This window comes from Balaenoptera musculus, chromosome 3, assembly GCF_009873245.2.
Source record: "Balaenoptera musculus isolate JJ_BM4_2016_0621 chromosome 3, mBalMus1.pri.v3, whole genome shotgun sequence".
In the NCBI taxonomy this organism is placed as follows: Eukaryota; Metazoa; Chordata; class Mammalia; order Artiodactyla; family Balaenopteridae; genus Balaenoptera; species Balaenoptera musculus.
Genome location: NC_045787.1, coordinates 158,278,922 through 158,299,504, shown reverse-complemented (window position 1 = coordinate 158,299,504; position 20,583 = coordinate 158,278,922). Strand labels below are relative to the sequence as shown.

The following is a 20,583-nucleotide window of genomic DNA, read 5'->3' as shown; positions in this document are numbered from 1 at the left end:
GCTCCCAGGGTGTGGCTTGGGTACCCCAGGAGCTTCTTGTCTGTGTGGTGTCTTTGTGTTGCATGTATCTGTGTTGTGTGACTGTGTGTTGCGTGTGACTGAGCCATCTGTGGTTCGGTGAGACCCTAGGTCCCTGTGTGGAGCCCTCGGGAGGCTGCGACGATGTGCCCCAGGGTGGCAGCAAGTAGCTGCGTGGGCTCTTTCCACAGCTGTTGGAAGCTGTGGCATAGCGGTGCCGATGCGTGTCTCTGTGCGGCTGTGTGCGTATGTGAGCGTCGAGTGTGTTTCAATGTTCTGTAACAGCCACTATTTGAGCTGTGTATACCTGCGTGTATGACAGTATATCCCTGGGCCGACTGTGTGTGTGGCGGTTCCCACCCGTGCTGGGCGTGGGTAGCTCTGCGGGGCGATACACCCAGTATAACTGCCTGTAGCTTTACGGGGCTATCAGTAGTTGTTCCAGTAGCTATGCAGACTTATGTGTGCAGAGTTCTGTGTCGGAGAGTGTAGCCGCAACTAAGTGTGTGGCTGTGTTCTTGGGTGTACAATTTGGGTGTATCTGGAAAGTGTGTGTGTAGCCGTGATCAGCTGTGTGCCCCCGGATGGCTGTCCCCAGTCGCACCGAGTATGTGTATGCTCGCGCCCCCTCCCCCCGCGGCGGGCACTGCGCGTGCGCGCCCGGCCCACGGTCCCGGCGGCGGGACCCACCCGCGCTCACGCCATCGCCCCTTTAAGAGCGGCGCCCGCGGGCGACGGGGAGGAGGCGGGCGGGGGCGCGCGCGGCGGGAGGAGGGGGCGCGCGCTTCCCGGAACAGCCCGCGCTGAGGGAAGAGAGGAAGAAAATAAAACCCGCGGCCGGAGCCAAAGCTGGAGCTGCCGCCGCCGCCGTCTCGGCCGTCTGGAGCTCCCCCGCGCGGACGATGCCCGCGATGCCCGCGCGGGGCTCGGGGCGGTGAGGCCCGGGGCGCGGGGTAACTATGGCGACCGGGAGCGCGGCCCGCGGCGCCGCCTGACAGGTGTGGGGCCCCGGCGGCGGCGGCGGCGGCACGGAGCAGCATGTACGCCAAGGGGGGCAAGGGCTCGGCCGTGCCCTCCGACAGCCAGGCACGAGAGAAGTGAGTCGGTGGTCCGGGACTGTGGGAGACGGGGGCGGGGCTCGGTGGCCGCGCCGCTTCCGTGGCCCTAACGCCGGCGGGCACCGCGTGGGGCACGTGGGTGAGGGGCAGGAGCGAGATTTGAGGGGCGCGCGAGACCAGAGGGGCTGGAGGGTCGCGAGCTACGGGGTAGCTCGCTAGACCCAAGGGGCGTGAGGGGCTTAAGGGGTCGCGAGATTTGAGGGGACGCGCGAGATTCGAGAGATCGTGAGAGTAGAAGGGCCCCCGGAGACCCGAGGGGGGCGAGATTGCGGGGGCGCACGAGATTCGAGCGGGACTAGAGGGTCGCGAGACCTTCCCGACGGTTGAGCCTTGGGTGTGGGAGGTTGCGAACGCGTGTGCGCGCGGAGTCGCCATTCGTGCCGCTTCCCCCATCCTCTGGGGAAGTTTCCCGGACAGGCAAGACTGGCCGCTCTGGGCGCCTCCCTCCTCCCCCCTCCCCCGCTCCTTACTGAAAGCTTGAGAGACGCGAGAAGGACTTGAGGGGCGCCGGCCCCACCCCTGAAAGGCCACCTGTCCAGCCGGGCCTGGGGCAGCTGGGTGGGGCCCTTGGGGAAGCCGCAGGCTCACAGTCCTGGGGCCCCCACTTGTTCTGGGCATGGCGCTGGGTCGTGGGTAGCAGATGGTCTCAGGCTGGTAGAGGGACAGGTTCCTAACTCCCAGACTCTGCAGTGAGGGGCGGGGGGCGCTCAGAGCTTCTTGGGGTGGGGAGGCAGCTGAGCTCTTGCGCTTGCCTCCTGGCCCTGCCACTTACCTGCCCTGTGGCTTTGGGTGAGGGAGCACTCCGTCTTAGGCTTACTTTCCTATCCTGAGAAATGCAGACATAATAACAGTGCCATTTCTTAGGTTTGGGGAGCGTTTGAAAGGTGCTAGGACGTGTGAGGGTCTCACAGCAAGGGCACCCAGCAGTTTGCGATATTGTTAAAGTGCCAGGGAAAAGAGAAGGCTTCTGATGTCTGATGGCTAATGGCTGATTTGCAGGATCCTAGAAGTCAAGCCACCTAGGGCGGGAAACCAGCTGCTGGAGCAGTTAGGAGGCTGGGTTACTGGGGAGAGGTCCCATGATGACTCTCTTTGAGGGCCAGAGCAAGAGTGAGGACTTGAACGTCTGGGCAGTGAAAAGGAGCCCTGACTATGGGCTCTCTCCTGTCTTTTCTGCCTGGACTGACATTGGGACACCACCTCTCCCCCCAACCCAAAGATGAGTGTCCATTCTCTACCTAGCCTCGGGGTCATTTTGGAGAAGAGATTCTAATGGCCACAAGATGCTAGACAGATGACTGCCCTTCCAGACCTCTCTTGTCTATCTGCACAGTTATGAGGTTGGGGTCCATTTCCAAGCACCATTAAGCAGGAAGACTTTTTGAAACTGGCACCTGGCTCCTGCCCAGGTTGGAAGCAGGGGGTGTGTAGCCACCCCACTCCTGGGGATCTTGGCACATCTCCAGGCATCCTTGTACCCTGGCTTCTGGGCTCAGGGGGCTACCACTCCCCCAGTGGGAATCGTTCACTTGTTAAGACATGTGCTGGGCTGGGTCTTGGGGTGTAGTGGTTGGGAAGCCAGGCCCTGGCCCTGAAGAAGCCCACATCCTAGCTAGGAGGCAAGTGAGTTACTCAGCAAGCCGATGGAAGGATCTGGAGCTATGCTCTGAAAAAAGCAAAATGGGAAAGTGGGCGGTAGTGAAGTGGGAGGAGGTGTGTCAGGTGTGCAGAGACCTGGAGGAAGAGCCGATGGCTGAGGGCACAGCAAGTGCAAAGGCCCTAGGGCGAGTCCAGGCCAAAGAGCTGGGGCTGGTGCCCAGGGCGGGGATGTGCTGTGGGGGCCAGAGAGGCCTGTGTTCGAAAGTACAATCCAGCTCCTTTGTGGAGTGGGGCTTATTGGGGGTCGGGTGAAGGTAGAGGGCCAGGAGACCTGGGGGAGGCAGGCACAGTTATCTGGGAGAGAGCTAATGGTGGCAGCTTAGGGGGTGGCCATGGAGATAAGAGAAGGGAGGAAATAGGTTTGAGCTGGGGTGGTGGTGGTTGGAGTTGCGTTTCAATCCCACTAGACAGTCCAGGAGAGATTTTGATTCTTTGAACCCGGCCTCGGCTCTTGGCTAGGGGTGGAAGAGGGGGTTATCTGACTTATTGGCCAGAGCCATCCTGCGCTCATCCATTTCTTGTCGAGAGGGTCCTGTAGCAGCGTTGGCTTGGAGACGAGGTTCTGCCGCTAAAGAAAGTTTGGAAAACACCAGATGGTGGCATCCACTTCACTGACGGGGATGCCAGGCCCTGTAGAGGAAGGACCCTGCTGAAGACTCAGGTTCTGGGGCACAGGAGAGCTCTCAGACGCTTGGGACTGATACACTAGAGAGGCGGGCTAGTTGCTCTGAGCCTCAGTTTCCCCTCTGAAACGCGGACAGCCGGCCTTGCAGGATTCTCACGAGGACTGGGGGAGAGGCTGCAGATAGAGCACCCCTCACAGGCAGCCACCGATCATGCCACTTCCTGTCTCTGGGCCTTGGTTTCCTCCTCCGTGAAATGGGGTGAAGGGGGTTCCACTGCTCGACTCTCCAGGACTGTTTTTTCCTCCCTAATCTCACTCTCCTGACTCCTCCTGCCCTTCCTCTTTTTCCTTCTTGGGCCCCTGTCCTGAGCCCCCTCTGGCTCCCCATCTCAGCACTAGGTCTGGGCTAGCCTGTCCCAGAAATGGACTTAGCGCCTGCTGGGTACACAGATGGTGGGTCCCTCCTCTTGGGGGCTCACAGCAAACCGTGGTGACTGCTGGGTCCAGGGAATACAGGGAAGGGATGGCAGGGTGGGCAAGAAGGAGGCTGGGGTCTGAGTGGGCTGCCTGCAGGAAGACACAGCCTCTCCTTGTGTAAATGATGAACACTCCAACCTACAGGGAGACCCCGAGATCACTTCCCACCCAGAACTAACTAGCGCTTGCATTCGGTCACTGGTTTCAGGTCTCTTTAAATAAGATGAAGGTGACAGGGACAGTTGAAGGCCCCTGTGTCCCCTTTGCATCCCTTCCCCCTTCCAGCCCCAGAGGCTGTGCTGTCCTAAGTTGAGGGGAGAGATCTAAATGTTTGCATCGTGTGTGTATATCCTTGAACACTTTAAGTGCTGCCACGTGGGTTTAGAATAGTTCCGTAAGTGATGGTCACTGTCAGTGTCACTGGGCGTCTTGTGTTTTTCTCCCAGGATTAGTTTTGGTTTTGTTTTTTTTTAAGATTTATTTAGTACTTATTTATTTTTTTTATTTTTGGCTGCGTCGGGTCTTAGTTGTGGCACACGGGATCTTCGTTGAGGCATGCAGATTTTTTCGTTGCGGCACGCGGGCTTCTCTTTAGTTGTGGCAGCGGGTTTTCTCTCTGTAGTTGTGGCATGTGGGCTCCAGGGCGTGTGGGCTCTGTAGGTTGCAGCACGCGGGCTCTCTCGTTGAGGTGCGTGAGCTCAGTAGTTGTGGCACGCGTGCCTAGTTGCCCAGCGGCATGTGGGATCTTAGTTCCCTGACCAGGGACGGAACCCGCGTCCCCTGCATTGGAAGGCATATTCTCTATCACTGGACCACCAGGAAAGTCCCCAGGGTTAGTTCTGATATGGACACATGGCCTCAGGTAGTTTGTTCATTATCCCAGCAGGCAAGGGACTCACCATGTGTCTGTCCCATCCCTAGCTGGGCTTCCAGGTGCCCGTGCCCGTGGGCATCCTTGTTGGAGGGGCGTGCATGGGTAAGAGATTCTTGAGAAAGGAGCCCCCGAACTGAGTCCTGGAGGCTGAGCAGAGCCAGTGGACACAGGGGAGCTTTCTGGGAAGGTCTTGAGGCAGTATCTGGGGGGCAAATGCTGGGATGGAATTTGTTAGTGGGGGCTGCTGGGTAGGAGAAAGGCTGCAAGGGGCAAATGTGGAGGCTTCCAGGAGGCCGGTGAGGAGGGTGGCCACCACCCTGGCTCTTAAGAGGGTAGGAGAAAGGCTGCAAGGGGCAAATGTGGAGGCTTCCAGGAGGCCTGGCCATGAGGGTGGCAGAGGGGAGGGAGGGAATGTGTGGGCAGGAGAGTCCCTTAGGGGCATCGGTGGGACCTTGTGATGGATTAGATGGGGGTGAGGGGGTGACACAAGGCCTTGAGTAGAGAGGGCTTCTCCCAGCCCCCAGCAGCATGTGCCTCCAGGGGCTTTAAGGGGGAGGGGGAGCCGGGCAGGGAGCACCTCTTACCTTAATTCTTGGTTATTATGGTAATTCTTGATGAAGGTAGTACTGCTGCGTTTTAGTCCAGGAGGCTCCAGTACCCCATTCTGTCACCACTTCCCTGTGCAGCTGCAGCTTCTCCCCATGAGCACTCCAGGTCCGAGCACCCTGTATCCTCCAGGTCACCGTTCCTTCTGGAGGGAGGGCCCCCGGTGCACCCCACACTCCCTCCCATCTCCTGCCATCTTGCAGCGGGAGCCCCTCTGATGGATGCGCTCTTCATTCTGCAGGTCATTTGCTGACCAGGGCTGGGGTGGGACCAGGATTTGGATCCAGAGCCCAGGCCCTTTCCCACAACCCAGCTCAGGGCCTAGACAGTGACCTGCAAGCCAGAAGCCCTCCATGAGTGGCGGGCCCTGGAGGTCCCGAAACAACCTGACCAGATGTCCAGGCTTCAAAAGTTTTCACTGAAAACAAACAAAGAAAGCTGCTCACAGTTCTCTGAGACTTGATCTTGATAAAAATTAAAGTACCAGCATATAAGAGAAATCAAGCAAAACTGAAAACCTTCTCTGGCTTGTCTTTGCTCTTGGGATAAAACCCCAAATCCTTAACATCAGAATAGTAAGTAAGTGCTGACCTTCATAAGTGCCTACTGGACATTCCGGGAGTGAGGGGGTTCAGGGTTGGTTTGTTCATTCATTGGGGTGGCTGGGGGCCCAGGATGCCCAGCGCTGTGTAAGCTCAGTAGTGAGACGAAGTCCCCACGCTCCCAAAGCTACATCCAGTGGGGGCTGCAGGCAGTAAGCAGAGGGCCTTGTGTCAAATGGAGATAAATATGATGGGGGGCAAGTGGAGAATGGAGCAGGGCTGCCGTTAGAAGTGATAGGGAAGCTTCTGCCCCGTGACTTTGCAGCCATGAGGGTCTCTAGCAGAAGTGTCTCAGGCAGGGAAATGGCTTGTGCAAAGGCCCTGGGGTGGAGAAGTAGAGAGTGGCCAATGTGTGTGGGAGGCACTGGAGGGTCTGAGTGAGGAGTGCTGGTGGGGAGGGGAGGAAGCAGCCCCTGGAGGGGCCTTGTTGAAATCCAGGTAAGTGATAGTGGTGGCTTGGACCAAGTGTGTGCTGAGGAAGGAAGGGAGAAGGCTCAGAATCAGGAGAGAGAGTGCTTTTTCCTTAAGTTTTTCCCCTAAATTCAATAAATGTAGTGATCTCTGGGGGACAGCTAGGTGGATCTTCACACTTGCGCCGCACCTATGTGAGTCAAGACCACCCAGGTCAGGGAACAGGAGGGGAAGGAGAGGAAGAAGATGGGGTGGGGCTGGGCCTTTAAGATGTCAAGTGGACGGCAGATCCTGAGTTTTGGGGGAGGCCAGGTTGGAGCAACCCTGTGGGCAGCTGCACCACGTCAGTCATCAACATCAAAGCAGGAGGGGAGGCCACCCAGGGAGAAGAGAGGAGAGCTGGGGCAGGGCGGGAGGAGGGAGGAGAGCGGGCAGTGGTGGGCTCCGGGACCTGCATCCTGGGTCCGATGCCACCCCTGGACAGTGGAGGGTGAGAGGTGATGGAGAGGGACCCGATGGGCTGGCAGCATAGAGCCCGGTGGCCTTAGTGGGAGCCAACATGTTCTTCAGGAGGCTCCCTTCTGGGCAGCCTACCTGGATCCCCCCACTCCGTCTTGCTCCCTGTCTCTGGGCACCTCATTCCCTGCACTGCTCCCCAAGGTGGCCAGGGGCCAGCTGGATCTCTTCAAACCTCTCTATTTGCCTGGAGGGTCGGTTGGTGAGCAGGCTGGGGCTGCTCAGGTCTCCTCCGGCCCCATGGACTTTTCATGTTCATTTCTTCACTGATGGACTCGGGCCTGGTAGATGCAGGCCACTCGTGAAGGCTCAGGAAGCCTCTAGAAAGGGAGGGGGATCCCAGGAGTGAGTTGGACAGGTGAGCCTGGAGGCTGGGGGGTGAGGAAGACCACTGGGCTGGGGAAGGGTGGATGCTGGATACTGCCGGGGTGCGATGTTGGAACCTGGGGGCGTCCGGGCTGGAGGCGCTGCTGAGAGGGGTGTGATGACGAGGCAGGAACCTTGGCCAGTCTTGGGGGAGACCCATGCTCAGAACTATGTGAGCCCCACAAATCTACCCCTCTGTGCCCTGTTTCTGTTTCTCCGGTGGCTGTCACAGCTCGCGTGGTGTAATGTGAGCTGTGGACATACCTTGCCCTGGTTCAGCTGCCCACCTGGACTCCCTAATGTCCCCCCTTGTACTTCTGTAGCACACACTACCTTCCACCCCACCAGATGACTTACCTCCTCCTTTATATTTTTGCTCCTCCGTCTCTCCCTGTGAGCAGGTAGCCTCCAGGGAGACAGGGGTCTGTTGTGTTCACTGCTCAAGGAGGTGAATGTTTGTTGAATGAATGACTGAAAGGACGGATGGATAGATGAAGGAAGGAAGAGGGTCCAGGGCAAGGGCAGAAGCCTTGGGGTGGGGCCTGGGACAGAAGGACTAGAACTGCCTTGGTGAGGTCTGAGCTGGAGCTGGGGGCGGGGGTGCTCTGCAGAGGGGGCTGGGATGTGAGGATTGAGCAGCCTGGCTGGGAAGGGCGAGAGAAAGCAGGAGCATGAGTCAAAGCAAGGTTATTTCAGGATGGGGCCATCAGCCAGGGGAGGGAGGCCAGCTGAGCGGGGAGGCATCTGGAAGGGCCTACAGCTTTCACCGGAGCAGCCTCAGGCCGGCTCTTGGGGAGCCCCCGGTCTTAGATCCAGACTCCCCTCGGTCCACCTGGGGCCTGGCTGGGGAGTAGGAAGACCCTGGAGGTGCCCGGAGGGGCCGGTACTGGTAGAGTGGGGGCTGGGGAATGGGTGACCCTAGCGGGTGGGGAATTGTCCCTCTGCTGGCAGGTGTGGAAGACAGATTGGGGGATGGTGGAGGCCAAGGATGGAAAGGCCTGGAAGGCAATGTGGATGGTCCGGCCTCCCTGTGTGGGCCCACAGATGGTGTTGCTGGTTGGAGCGTGGCCTGTGCTCTTGGGGTGGGCAGTGGCCGAGTTGGTGTGTTCAGGGGTACTGGGCACTGTGGGCATTTGGACAGGGTCGTGCCGTGGCAGCTGAGTGGCACTGCTGGCCCTACCTCCCATTTCCCCAGACTCCCCCTTGGGGGGCTGGTATGGATATGTCATAGCCACCACTGGTGGATGGGAACTGATCCTGAGGAAAAGGATGGGGTCTAGGGAAACCTGGAGGAGGAAGACCTCGGGTCAGAGAGCCCCTTTTCTTCCTTGACAGGCGAGGCTGGGAGTGAGTTAGGCGCTGGGCCCTGGCCATATGGCCTAGGGTGCCTGCTGGGAGACCCCACCCAGAGCACAATCTAGAGTGAAGCCCAGGAGCCCTTTCTCCAAGGAGAGGAACTCCCTGGGGCCAAGGCTGCTATAAGGTCTCAGCATTGGCAGGCTGGGGCCAGGACTTGGTCCATCAGGGGGTGTTGAACTGAGCAGAATTTGGCCTGGAGGTGGGGGCTGGGGACTGCTAGGAGTGCTGCCTAGAGGAGGGGCCTGTAGGCTGTGTGTTGATGGATGTGTAGGAGTTGGCCAGGCTGAGCAACTGGTGAGGAGGCCATCTCTTCTGAGGGGTGGGGGAGGTGGGGCAAGGGGGGGACCAGCAGAGGGAAGTGAGTGAGGCTGGCAGTAGGTGGTAGGTACAATGAGGGGCTCACTGTGGGCCCCTGCCCTTCTCCACCTTCCCACCAGAGGGCAGGTGCCTCGCCTTAAAGCCCCTCCCAGGGACCCTCGGGGCGGAGCTTTGGGTCTGGCCCGGGCCTCCTGAGAGCCTGAGCCGGCCCCCACCCCTCCCTGCAGGTTGGCGCTGTACGTGTATGAGTACCTGCTGCACGTTGGTGCCCAGAAGTCAGCCCAGACCTTTCTGTCCGAGGTAAGCTGGCCTGGCCAGGCAGGGCCCCCACAGCCAGCCCCTTCCCTGGCACCCACACCCTGGGGTCCCCCCTTTTTTATCAGGTCTCCGTGGTGGGGTGGGGTTGTGCCCTGGGAACTGAGGGCTGCGGAGCGGCGGGGCCCTGGTGTCTGTCCATCCATCTGAGGATCTGCCTTCCGCTCCTCTGTCCCTCTCCTCACCAAGCTGTCCCCCTCCTGGCTCCCTTGCTCTGATCTGCTGGTTTCCTGCCCTGGTGTTTCCTGGGCCCCAGGGTTAGGTTGGGGCTGCCTCTTGGGAGGGGAAGGGGTCAGACAGGACCAGGCCGTTAGCCCTCACCTTCCTTCCCTCTCCCCCACAGATCCGATGGGAGAAGAACATTACGCTGGGGGAGCCCCCGGGCTTCCTGCATTCCTGGTGGTGGTGCGCGCAAGGCTGGTGTGGGTGGGACATGGGGGGGGGCTGGGGGGGGTGCGTGGGGAAACCATCGTCCCCCCCTGCCGCCCACAGCGTGTTCTGGGACTTGTACTGTGCAGCGCCCGACCGCAGAGAGGCGTGCGAGCACTCGAGTGAAGCCAAGGCCTTCCAGGACTACGTGAGTCCCCGCCCCGGGGGCTGGGACCAGGGCTCACGGGTGTGGGCAGGGGCCTGTGGTCTTGGGGGGCTGCACGGCCCGAAGCTGGCTCAGGTGGGCTAGTGGGCCAGGCTGTGGGGTTTGACCTGAGATCATGGCTTCTGTGGGGTCCCTCTGCCCCCCACTGCACCCAACTCCTGAAGGTCCCCATGAGCCCCATACCCTCCCGAGGCCAGCCCCTCCCTTGCTCCCCCTCACGTGAACCCCATGTGGAACCAGGTAGACAGAACCACAGCTCCTGCCTGCCTGGCTGCCCAGCTCCGTGTATGCGGGGCGGGATGGGGCAGCCACCACTGCTTGTCTCCTCCCACCCCAGCCTTTCCAAGCCTTCTGGGGTGGGGGCCCAGGCAGGGGTGCTGGGGGAAGGCTAACTGCCCGTGCACCCTGGAGCAGGAGAGGCCGAGCACTTGGCAGATCTCCCAACCTTGCTCTGCGACTGGGGCTGCTGACTTCACGTCTTTGGCCTCGGTTTCGTACAAGTTGAGTGGGAGTCAGAGGACTGTCCCGAGAGGAGGGTGGGTAACATGAGGGGGCGGGAGGCACCTTGTTGTCTTGGGGAGATGGCAGCCCCCTGCCTTTAACTTCTTCACCCTGGCCCGTGGGGATTGGCCACCTGGCCCCTGAGAGAGGTTCCCCCTGCCCTCCCCCCTCCCTCGCAACCACTCTTCCTGCAGCGGGCGCCTTCACATCCTGAGCCCTCTGCTCTGCTGTGCCCCTCAGGGCCTGGCTGTTCCCCGCCCTCTGCGGTTAGTCTGGGTCCCACACCACGCACCGCCTCGCAACAGAGAGGCCCCCCTGTGGAGGCGTGCAGGCCTCTGCAGGGCCAGGGTGCAGCCCGAGAAGGCTGGGGTTCACCACGTCCCTGAAGACGCCCCATGCACGCTGTATGCGCATTTATGGGAGCCGAGGTCGCTGCTGTTCACCCCCATCAGGTCCTACTATTCATGTTGTGGTCCCGCCAGAACTGGGGTAACAGAAGTGTGTGGAGCTGTGTGCGTGCGTGACTCCGCGTGGGCCCGTCTCTCTCTCCCCAGTGTAGCCCCCAGCTCCTCCCTTTGCCTCTCCCGGGCCCCTAGAGCTGTTTCCCCTCCCGGGCTGCGCAGCCCTCCCCTCTCCGCGCCTGGCTTCGTCCCCGCCCCCGAGCCTGGCGCCTCCGGGGAGGGGAGAGGGGAGGGGAGAGCGCGGTCTCCCAGCGGAATGAGCGCGCTTCCTGGGGCGCGCTGCTGGTTACCATGGCAGCGGGGCGCGTCAGGGGAAGGGGGTGGCGCCCCGTCCCTGGGGTGACAGGGTCCCTGTGTCGGCAGACTGAAGCCAGCTAGCTACACGTTCTGCCCCACCTCCGCACTTACTGGGGGTGGGGTGAAGGGGCGTCCTGCCGCCTCTCCCTCGCAGTCGGGGCTCCCTCCTCCCGCCCTCCGCCCTCCGCCCTCTGAGGGGGCTCAGTCAGAGCCTCCCGGCTGGGGGCCAACCTCAGCGTCTCCGGGAAACGCAAGCGCGCCCAGCCTGTTGTTATGGCAACGCAGGCCAGGCTGGCGCCTCCGGGGGTGGTTGATTGACTTGGGGGGTCCAGCTCAGGTCACCCGACCGGGAGGGTGGGCCCTACCCCCCCACCCCCCCGAACCTGGATTAACCCTTCAAGGCCTAGAGTTGGGGAGCCCCATCTTCTCCCCGCCCCCACACCTCACGGTCTGGAGCAGCAGCCACCCGCACCACCACCCTCCCCAACCAGGAAATGCTCTGGCGCCTGCTGCGGCTCAAAAGGGGGGCTGCCCTCCTGCCCTCTGTAAGAGTTGGGGAGGAGTGGACAGACCCAGGGCTCAGAGCTGTTTCCCTCCAGCCACTGAGGCCAGCGCCAGCGAGAGTAGCTGCTCTAAGCCATCGTGTTGTGTTTGTGGGAGAGGGTGAGGTGGAGGGCAGGGGTGACCCAGCATTTTGGAGAGAGGCTGAGAGCTTCGTCCCCCCGCCCCACCCCCGGGGTCGCTTGGGTTTTCAAAGATTTGTGCTGGGCCCTGGGAGTGCTCCCACTGGTACCCTCCCAGCTTGGGCCTGGGTAGAAATCCATTAGAGGCTGACCTTTGAGAAGGAGCAAGAAGGGGGCAGGTGTCAGTCCCCAAAGGGAAGGGTGTGACTCCAGGGGCCCTGCTCCGACCCAGACAAGGGGCCCCTTTCCCCACTGCTGTAGGGCAGGATGCGCTGTGTGACCATGGGCTAAGTGCTTAACTCTTCGGAACCCAAGTGGCTGCAGTTCCACAAATTCCTGAGTGCCCCTGTGTGCTGGCTTGTGCCAGCTGCAGGAACAGCAGTGACCCAGACAGACCAGCCTCTTCCTTTTGGGGCCTGGAGGCGGAGGGGGAAGGGCAGATGATGCAGAGACAAGAGTCAAGGGGCCTTAAGAGAAGTGCTCTATTCAGTGCCTGCAGTGTCTTCCCCCTTTCCTATCCTTTTGATGTGTCTCCTCTGCCCTAAAGACTAGGCCTCTATCTCCCCCTTTCCCCCTGCTCTGTGGGCCCCAAAGGCAGACAAGCCTGGGACTTGGAACCGACCAGAGGAAGTGGCCTGTCAGCCTGTCCCCCTGCCAACTCTGGGCCTGCCACCAGCATCTCCACCCTTGGCAGACATGGGAACTCCCCTCTCAGGCACCCGGTCTTCTCCCCTCCCCCATCTGAAGAGAGGTTGGGGGCCTGGAGACCCCACTGCAGAGTTCTGCTCTTCCTTCCCCTCCTTCCTGGAGGAGGAGGAGGGGGAGTGGTCTGTACAGTAGCTCCAGGGAGGAGCCCTCTGGGAGGGAGGTTCATCTTGAAACTGTCTATTGATTTTTTTTGTCTGTTGATTTGAGGTGTCTTGGGGGCCCAGCTAAGCTGCCTTCCCAGGCAGGAGGAATCAGGGCTGGTTGGCTTGGGCTGGGAGTGGGGGACTGTGCCCCCACCCATCTGAAGTTAGATTCAGACCAAAAAATAAGCCTGTGCTAGAAGGATGCGGCACACACTGGAGTCCTGGGTGGATGGCATTTTCAGACCCTCGGAATCCTCAGGGTGGGGACATTGGGAGCTGAGGTCCCTGATCACCTGGGCTGTGGGCTCAGCCAGGCTGGGCCCTGATCACCTCCAGGGTCACGGGTTCAGCAAGGAGGCAGAGCCCTTGCCGAGGGCCACCCAGCACATCTGGTTGTTAAGCCAGGGTGGGGACAGGGGCCGCAGCTCTTCCCTCACCTAGAGCCGCCTCCTCCCCTCCCCCCACGCCCCCCCCCCCTGCAAATCCTCCCGTGCCTGAGTAGTTGGATGGCTTGGGTTCCTTGTTTCGTGGGGCCAGCTGCTTGAGGAGAGAAGGAAACACTTGGACAGGAAGTGACCTGACTTGGCTCTTGCCATCTCCCCCACCCCTGCAGAGCGCTGCAGCGGCCCCCAGCCCGGTGATGGGGAGCATGGCTCCCAATGATGCAATGGCATCAGGCCCCATGGCACCCGGCTTCTTCCAGGTATAGCCAGGGCTGGGGCTCCCTGTCTCCTGACCCTGGGTGGGCTTGTGTGGGAGGGTGACAGGCAGGGGCAATGAGGGGGTGGGTATGCCCCTGCGGGCCTCGGTAGTGCCGGTGAGGGAGGGGCCATCTGGCCTGGGCCCCCTGCTGCGGGAGGGGGCGGGGTCTCTGCACTAGGCCTGCGCCTGTGTGTGTCGGGGCGCCTGGGGCCGCACAGCTTGGCTCGCTGAACCACAGGTCCTGCCCATGACCTTCCCCTTAGGGTCCACGCCACCCCCGCCACATCCCGCAGATGGGGCTAGTTGGCCCACTCTCCTGCCTCCACGGTCTCCCCTCCCCTCCCCTCCCTGGCCAGGCTCAGCAGAGCCACAGGAAACCGTGGAACTTCGGGTGACCTCGCTCCTCCCAACCCACCTGGTTCTGTCCTCCTAGGGCCCCCCCGGCTCCCAGCCTCCCCCCACAACCCCAACGCCCCCATGATGGGGCCTCAGGTTCCGGTAAGGACCTGTGGTGCCCCGCCCCCTCGAGCACGCACACCCCTCCCCCTGGCCCTTGGGCCCGTCCTACTGCGCTCCCACGCCCCCGGCGCGGCTGGCTGAGGTCTGCAGGCTGGTCTTGGAGGAGGGGGAGTATCCAGGCTGGGGGCCCGGGTGCGGCAGGAAGCGGGTAGCTTTGGGGGCTGAGTAGGTGGGGGGAGGTGCTGATCCCCGGCCCACCTCTTCCAGCCCTTCATGTCACCGCGGTTCCCAGGGGGCCCCCGGCCCACCCTGCGGATGCCGAGTCAGGTGAGAGAGGGATGAGGGGAGGGGGGGCAGGAATTGGGCCGGGGTGGGGGCACCCACACTCAGTGCTGCCACTCCCCCTCCGCAGCCTCCCGTGGGCCTACCCGGCTCCCAGCCCCTCCTCCCTGGCGCCATGGACCCCTCCCCACGTGCTCAGGGTGAGTAGGGAAGCTCCCGCTGCTGTCCCCCGCCCCCCCCGTCAGGATCCCAGAGCCAGTTCCCCGCCGCCCACTGTGCAGGAACACCCCCAACCCCCAGCACAGCGCCTGTCCACACCGGGGAACGGCCGCGGCCTGAGCCCTATTCCTTCTGCCCCCAGGGCATTCGAGCATGGGCCCGATGCAGAGGGTGACGCCTCCACGGGGCATGACCAGCGTTGGGCCCCAGGTAAGGCCTGGGCCCAGGCGACAGGGGAGCTTCAGGGGCTGCCCTCTCTCGGCTTGCCCTCTCACGGCCCCTTTACCTTCACAGAGCTATGGAAGTGGCATGCGGCCCCCACCCAACTCTCTTGCTGGCCCGGGTTTGCCCACCATGAACATGTAAGGCCCTCAGGAACCCCCGGGAGTGTGCCCATGCGGGCCACCACCCAGCTTCATGGGCTGGGTATGCTGGGGCAGACCCCGAAGCCGCACAACAGCCCCGATACTGTTTTTATGCCACTGCTGGGTGGGGAAACTAAGGCTCAAAGACCAGTGAGTGATGGATGGGGTTGGGATTTGAAGGCTGGCCTGGCATCTGTGCTTGGTTACTTCTCGGCCAACGTCTGCTGCTCTGAGGGCACGTGGGGCAGGCTGGGGGTGTCAGGGAGTGTGTGCTGGGGGGCTGTGTACCGCCTGGCTTAGACCCAGGGTCCACCACTGTCTGTTCTAGGGGACCCGGAGTGCGTGGCCCATGGGCCAGCCCCAGTGGCAACTCGGTGAGTGTCGGGACGGCGTGCGGGGTGGGGGGGATTAGGAGTGTGCGAGTTGGTAGAGTGGGCGGACTGCTCACAGCTGCCCATCTCCCCAGATCCCCTACTCCTCCTCCTCCCCTGGCAGCTACACGGTGAGTGATGCCGAAGCTGGGACACCCGACCTGGGGGCAGGGGGTGTGGGGTGGCAGTTGGAGGGCTTTTCTCACCTTCTGTGTCTCCCTCTGTGTGCAGGGACCCCCAGGAGGAGGTGGGCCCCCTGGAACACCCATCATGCCCAGCCCTGGAGGTACTACAGCCTGGGCGGGGCATAGGGAGGGGTGTGTTTGGGTGAGGCCCTCTCACACCCCACCCCCTCACGTGCTGCTTCAGACTCCACCAACTCCAGTGAGAACATGTACACCATCATGAACCCCATCGGGCCAGGCGCCGGCAGGACTAATGTGAGCTGAGGCTTGCGGGGGTCGGGGTGGGGGCGGAGAGGTGGTGGCCCGAGGCCCAAGCTGCTCCTCTGCCTCTAGTTCCCGCTTGGCCCTGGTCCGGAGGCCCCCATGGCCGCCATGAGTGCGATGGAACCTCACCATGTAAACGGATCCCTGGGTGAGTGGGCGGAGTCCCGGGACACACCCACACACACGCCTCCGCCCCGCTGCTTCGCGAGCCTCGTGCGCCCCCTGGCGGCCCCCTTCAGTCTCTCCGCCTCTGTGCTCGGCCGGCGTTGGGGGCGCGCCCCGAGCTTCTCTGGGCTCAGTGACTGGGGCTGCGCTGCGGGGAGGGTCCAGTAACTAAACCGGCCGCCGGCACTGACCCACCACCCCCGATCTGGGCCCTCCGCCCGGGACCCCCGGCGGTGCCCCAGTGGGCTGGGCCGAGGGATGGGGCGCGGCCGCCAGGGAAGTTCGGGAAGGGGTCGGTGGAGCCGGCTTGGCGGCGCAGGCGCGTCTGAGCCGCGTCACCGCCGTCTGTCGGTCCACAGGCTCGGGCGATCTGGACGGGTTGCCGAAGGTGAGGGGGCCGCGCTCCTGCGGGGGGCGGGGGGCGGGGCTGCGGGGTCGGCCCGCGTGGAGAGGCCTAGTCCTGGTTGGGCCGCGCGGCGGTCGGGGCCTGGCCCGCGGGGCGGGGTGTTCCGCTCTGACCGCGGCCGCCCCCAGAGCTCCCCCGGCGCCGTGGCCGGCCTGAGCAACACCCCGGGCACCCCGCGGGACGACGGCGAGATGGCGGCCGCCGGGACCTTCCTGCACCCGTTCCCGAGCGAAAGCGTAAGCGACTGCGTCGACTCCCCCCCCGCGGCGGCGTCGGGCCGGAGGGGCCTGGCGGGCAGACCCCGGCGGGGCGGCCGGGGGGCCAGAGCAAGACCGTGACCGCGGCGGGCCAGGTGGGGGGGCGGCCGCGGCATCCTTCCCTTCCTCCCGCCTTCCCCCTCCCCAGGCCCGCCCTATCGCCCCGCCCACATCCCACCCCAACCCTGGGACCCGCGGCCCAGGGCGGCCTCCTCACGCATCGCCACCTGGTCCCTTTCCATCCCACGTCCACACTGCCCTGTCTCCCCTTCCCCTCGGGGGCGGGTCCCAGCCTAGGCCGGAACTGAGCCGGCCCCCGCGCGCCACCCCCTCGTCTTTCCGCAGTACTCCCCCGGGATGACCATGAGCGTGTGATGGGGCCGCAGCCCCTTGCCCACTGCCGACCTCGGCTTCTGCCCAGCGCCCCTGCCCGGGGCCAAGGTCCAGGGGCTCGGGTGGTCTGCAGGGTGAGGGTCTGAGGTCACACCGCGGGCAACTGGACTCCCGGTCAAGGCTTGGATGGCTGGGGAGCCCCGCGCAAAGGACTCATTCATTTTATAAAAAAACACAAGGACCTCAGAGACGTTCTTTCCTGTATGGGCCCTTCCCGCCATTTCTGTTTTGTCCAGGGGGCTCCTTGGGGGACTTCCTTTCCCCTGGAGAGCAGGGGTGGGCCCCATCAATAAACATAACTCGATTTTGGTTTTTGGCATCTGGTCTTGGGTTTCTTCACTTTGGCTTACAGCCACAGCCTGCTTAGCCTAACCGTCAAGGGTTGTGGTTAGGCAGAGCCCCCCTCCCCCCGGGGGTTCTGGAAAGCCCCTGAGAGTTGGGACAGCAGAGTTTGGAAGGGTAGGTAGAAGTCCACCTGGTGGAAAAGGGAGATGTGGCTGGTATTGAGGGCCGTTAGGGTTAGGTCGCAGGCACCAAGAATCCACAGGTGTGGCTCATAGTGGCACTGGCTTTATTGTCTGTCTTAAGGGGACCTGGAAGGGTCGGGTGCTGAGGAGCAATGGGGGCAGGAGTTACAGGCGAGCTGTATGGCCATGGCCTTAGGTGGTGGGCATCTGGGGTGCCTCAGCCTGTGAGTGCCCATAGGCGTCACCAGTACAGCCATTGGGGGCAGTTGGCGCTGATCCTTTCTTGCAAGGCACGGGGCAGGCGGTGGCCACATGCCCAACTTTCTTGAGGCCAGGGCGCTCCATCTTGTGTTCCAGAAGCATGTGGTTCTGCGGCGGGAGCCCCACGCAGGCCCTGGGAGATGGTCACGGCTCAGCGGGGCCAGACCCCGAGACTGCCCTGCAGTCCCTAGGCCCTGTGCACAGCCCCGCCAGTGGACATCTGGGCCGTAGGTGGGGATCCCCAAGGTCGGGGCACACCTGAGGATATTCTCGATGCAGCTGCGCTGGCGGAAGAGTGCGTTGACCACTGGGCTGCCCGGTGGCGCAAGCGGCGCCTTGAAGAGGAAGCCAAGCAGCGACAGCACCGGGTGGAAGCTCTGCGGCTCCGGGTCGATGTCGGTGCAGAAGCTCACACGCTGGCACAGTTCAGTCAGCAGGGCCAGATCCAGCATGATGGGCGCGGCCAGGAGCGAGTCCTGCGGGGCCAGCGGGTCAGGAGGTGGGCCGGGCTGGTGGGCAGCCCCACTCCTGCCCCCTCGTGCCCCGCACCTCGCATGTGTTGTGCAGCACCAGCGTGTTGGTACCGCCCAGCATCAGCTCCGATGTGTACTCATCCAGGGCACGCTTGCTGTCGCCCACGTATGGCACGTACTTGATGACCACCTGGGGGGCGGCACGAGGTCACACGGGTCCCTGCCCTTCTCTGTGGGGAGCACCGCCCCACCCCACCCACCGCCCCTTGCCGCGCCTGCGCCCCACGCACGCAGTGGTCGGGCTCTTCGCCCGGCGAGTAGAGCACTGGGTTGCTGTGCACCATGTCGTCCACCACGCTGCTCTTGGACACCTCCTTGGAGCGGAACTGTGGCGGCGCCGACAGGTTCTGCCCGTCGTTGTTGCCCAGGTGGTTGTAGCTCACGATGGACATGGTCTGCGGGGGCAAGGAGACCCGCGGCAGCTGCAGGCCCCGCAGCACACAAGCCCACACCTCAGGGTCCACGCCCCCCATACTGAGCTGAGCAGCCCCCCAGGCCCACACACCTTGAGGCCAGAGCCGATAAGGAAGTCCACGAGCACGGACTTGACCTTGGTCTGCCCCGACTTGAAGTCGTCTCCACCCACAAAGACACGGCGCTGCCATGCAAGCTCGAGGGCACCAGGCACCAGCGTGTTCTGTGGGGACCCATTGAGAAAGGCGCAGCCCTCCAAGATGCTGGCCACGGCAAAGAGGGTGGAGGGCGACACTTCCAGGCCCAGCTGCGGGCAGAGGCGAGCAGTCAGCACAGAAGAGTCCTTGGGGGCTGGCCCTGAGCCTACTCCACCCCTTGGGCGCGCCCACCTGGATGGTGCGCAGCAAGTTCTCAGCGGTGTCATTGAGGCCCGGGACCACTTCGCAGAAGCGCTCCGTGTTCGCTGTCCACAGCACGATGACTTTGTCCAGCCCGGCGCTGGACCGGAAGTCGCGGATGTCCCTACGGATCTGCTCCAGCTGTGGGGGGGGGATGGAGGGGAAGGAGGTTGTACAGGCTCCCCCGACCTCTGGAGGCCTGGGCCACTCAGTTCCCCAAGTGCAAAGTGGGACCTGGACCCTCAGGATGGGAGCATGGGGACAAAAGAGGGGTAACAGGTGGTGGGGAGGGAGGACAAGTGGCAGGGGTAACGGACGCGGGGAGGGGCTGCACCTGCTGCGCGCGCGTGCCCGGGATTACGTTGTCGGCGCGCGCGCTCTGGTTAGCTGCGATGAACTCGGGGATGTAGACGGAGGGCCGCGGGCGCAGGGCCTCCATGTGCGGCCACAGTTGCTCCTGCAGCCCCCAATCCAGTACCTGTGCGCGCCGCATCGCCTCTGCCAGGTTCAGCGACGATATGTCCCAGCCTGGGGGGGGGACCCTCAAGCTCGGCCCGGCCCCAATCCTGGGCCCCTCTAGGCCCCGCCTCCCACCCCACCCCCGACCCAGGGCCCCGCCCACCGTCGAACACGAGGTCGTCGGGTGCCACCATGGGCAGCAGCGAGCTGAAGGGCACGAACACCTCCTGGCCCTCGGCGTCCAGACCCAGGCTAACAGTGCCCGCCTGCGTCAGCGAGCCGTAGTAGTTGGCCTCCTAGGTTGGGGGGGTGGGCAGACGGGGCTGAGTGAAGGGTGGGCGTGGCGTGGGCCACGAGCTGGCCAGGACCCCTCTCGGCACCCTCAAGCCCCGCCCTACTTTTGGGCACCTCCCCTTGGCGCTCCAAGCCTGGGCGGAAGCCACTCCGCTCCGGAGGTCCCACCCCGAAGCCCTCCCACACCTTAGGCTCCGCCCCCGCAAGACCCCTGAGGAGTTCCCTCCCCCCCGCGGAAGCCCCTCCCCGGAGTCCGCCCGCAGCCAGAAACCCCGCCCACTGCGGGCCCACTCCTCCGTAGAGCCCCTCCCCCTCCGCATGGATTCCTGCGAAGCCTTCTCTCCGACCGAGCCTCGCCCGACCCCCCACCTTGCGGCCGGTGCGCGTGGGCCAGGACAGGCGCAGTCGGTTGGCCAGCACGGCAGCGGTCAGCGTGGAGCCGTTGTTCCCGCCCCAGCCGACGAGCATGACCCCGAGCCGGGGCACCTGCCGGGCGGTCCGGAAGGTGAAGCGCGTGGACGTGGGGTGCACCTGAGGGCGGGCAGCTCGGTGAGCCGCGGGGCCGCAGGCCTCTCCCGCCTCACTGCAGGGCGGGAGTCGCAGACGTTGGGCAATTCCCGCTCCCTCCTGGCTCCCTGATTCCCCCAGCCCCATGGCCCGCCCAGTCGGTCCCTCGCTTACCTTGAGGACGCCGCCCTCGCGGCTGACGCACGTCGTCCGGTACTCGTAGTGCGCCTCGATGGCCTCGGGGCTGTAGACCACGTCGGGGCTCTCGACCACGAACTCGGTTGCGGCCTCCATCGCGACGAGCTGGGGGCGCGGGGTTGGCAGGAGGTCAGAGGGGACCCGAGAACCGGCCGGGCCAAGCCGACTTCGGTCCCCGGGGAGCCTGCACCCCTCCTGGGGCGGCACTCACCGGCGCGGAGTCGGCTGGCACAGCGGGGGACAGCTAGGGCTCCGGGCGCGCGAACTCCAGAGAAAAGAGCCGCGGCCCCACCCCCGCCCCGCCCCTCGCTCCGCCCGCGCAGGGGAGGAGG

The 20,583-nt window shown here is 63.5% G+C and overlaps 2 protein-coding genes across 9 annotated transcripts; one reads left to right on the top strand and one right to left on the bottom strand.

Moving 5' to 3' along the window:
* The first annotated feature begins 772 nt into the window (after positions 1–772).
* SSBP4 (single stranded DNA binding protein 4) lies at positions 773–17,043 on the top strand. Of its 6 annotated transcripts, none has more exons than XM_036845574.1 (17): positions 775–1,115; positions 9,177–9,249; positions 9,608–9,669; positions 9,757–9,841; positions 13,266–13,355; positions 14,081–14,140; positions 14,226–14,295; positions 14,457–14,524; positions 14,609–14,676; positions 15,008–15,053; positions 15,146–15,181; positions 15,282–15,336; positions 15,420–15,490; positions 15,569–15,647; positions 16,024–16,052; positions 16,199–16,422; positions 16,673–17,043. In XM_036845574.1, the coding sequence occupies exons 1-16, from the start codon at positions 1,057–1,059 to the stop codon at positions 16,406–16,408; spliced, it is 1,161 nt and encodes a 386-aa protein (XP_036701469.1). In that variant the 5' UTR covers positions 775–1,056; the 3' UTR covers positions 16,409–16,422; positions 16,673–17,043. The 6 variants fall into 6 exon arrangements, with proteins under 6 accessions (XP_036701470.1, XP_036701466.1, XP_036701471.1 ...); XM_036845577.1 differs by having other exon boundaries at positions 813–1,115; positions 16,199–16,306; positions 16,673–17,030; XM_036845575.1 differs by having other exon boundaries at positions 773–952; positions 9,783–9,841; positions 14,457–14,676.
* A 227-nt stretch (positions 17,044–17,270) lies between these two features.
* Positions 17,271–20,583, bottom strand: ISYNA1 (inositol-3-phosphate synthase 1). Of its 3 annotated transcripts, XM_036845569.1 has the most exons (11): positions 20,463–20,583; positions 20,228–20,356; positions 19,916–20,077; positions 19,416–19,548; positions 19,128–19,321; positions 18,785–18,934; positions 18,487–18,702; positions 18,212–18,376; positions 17,998–18,111; positions 17,707–17,924; positions 17,275–17,581 (listed from the first exon to the last, which is right to left on the bottom strand). In XM_036845569.1, exons 2-11 carry the CDS (start codon positions 20,345–20,347, stop codon positions 17,380–17,382), a joined length of 1,674 nt encoding a protein of 557 aa, XP_036701464.1. In that variant the 5' UTR covers positions 20,348–20,356; positions 20,463–20,583; the 3' UTR covers positions 17,275–17,379. The 3 variants fall into 3 exon arrangements, with proteins under 3 accessions (XP_036701462.1, XP_036701463.1, XP_036701464.1); XM_036845567.1 differs by having other exon boundaries at positions 17,271–17,924; XM_036845568.1 differs by lacking the exon at positions 20,463–20,583 and having other exon boundaries at positions 17,271–17,924; positions 19,916–20,129.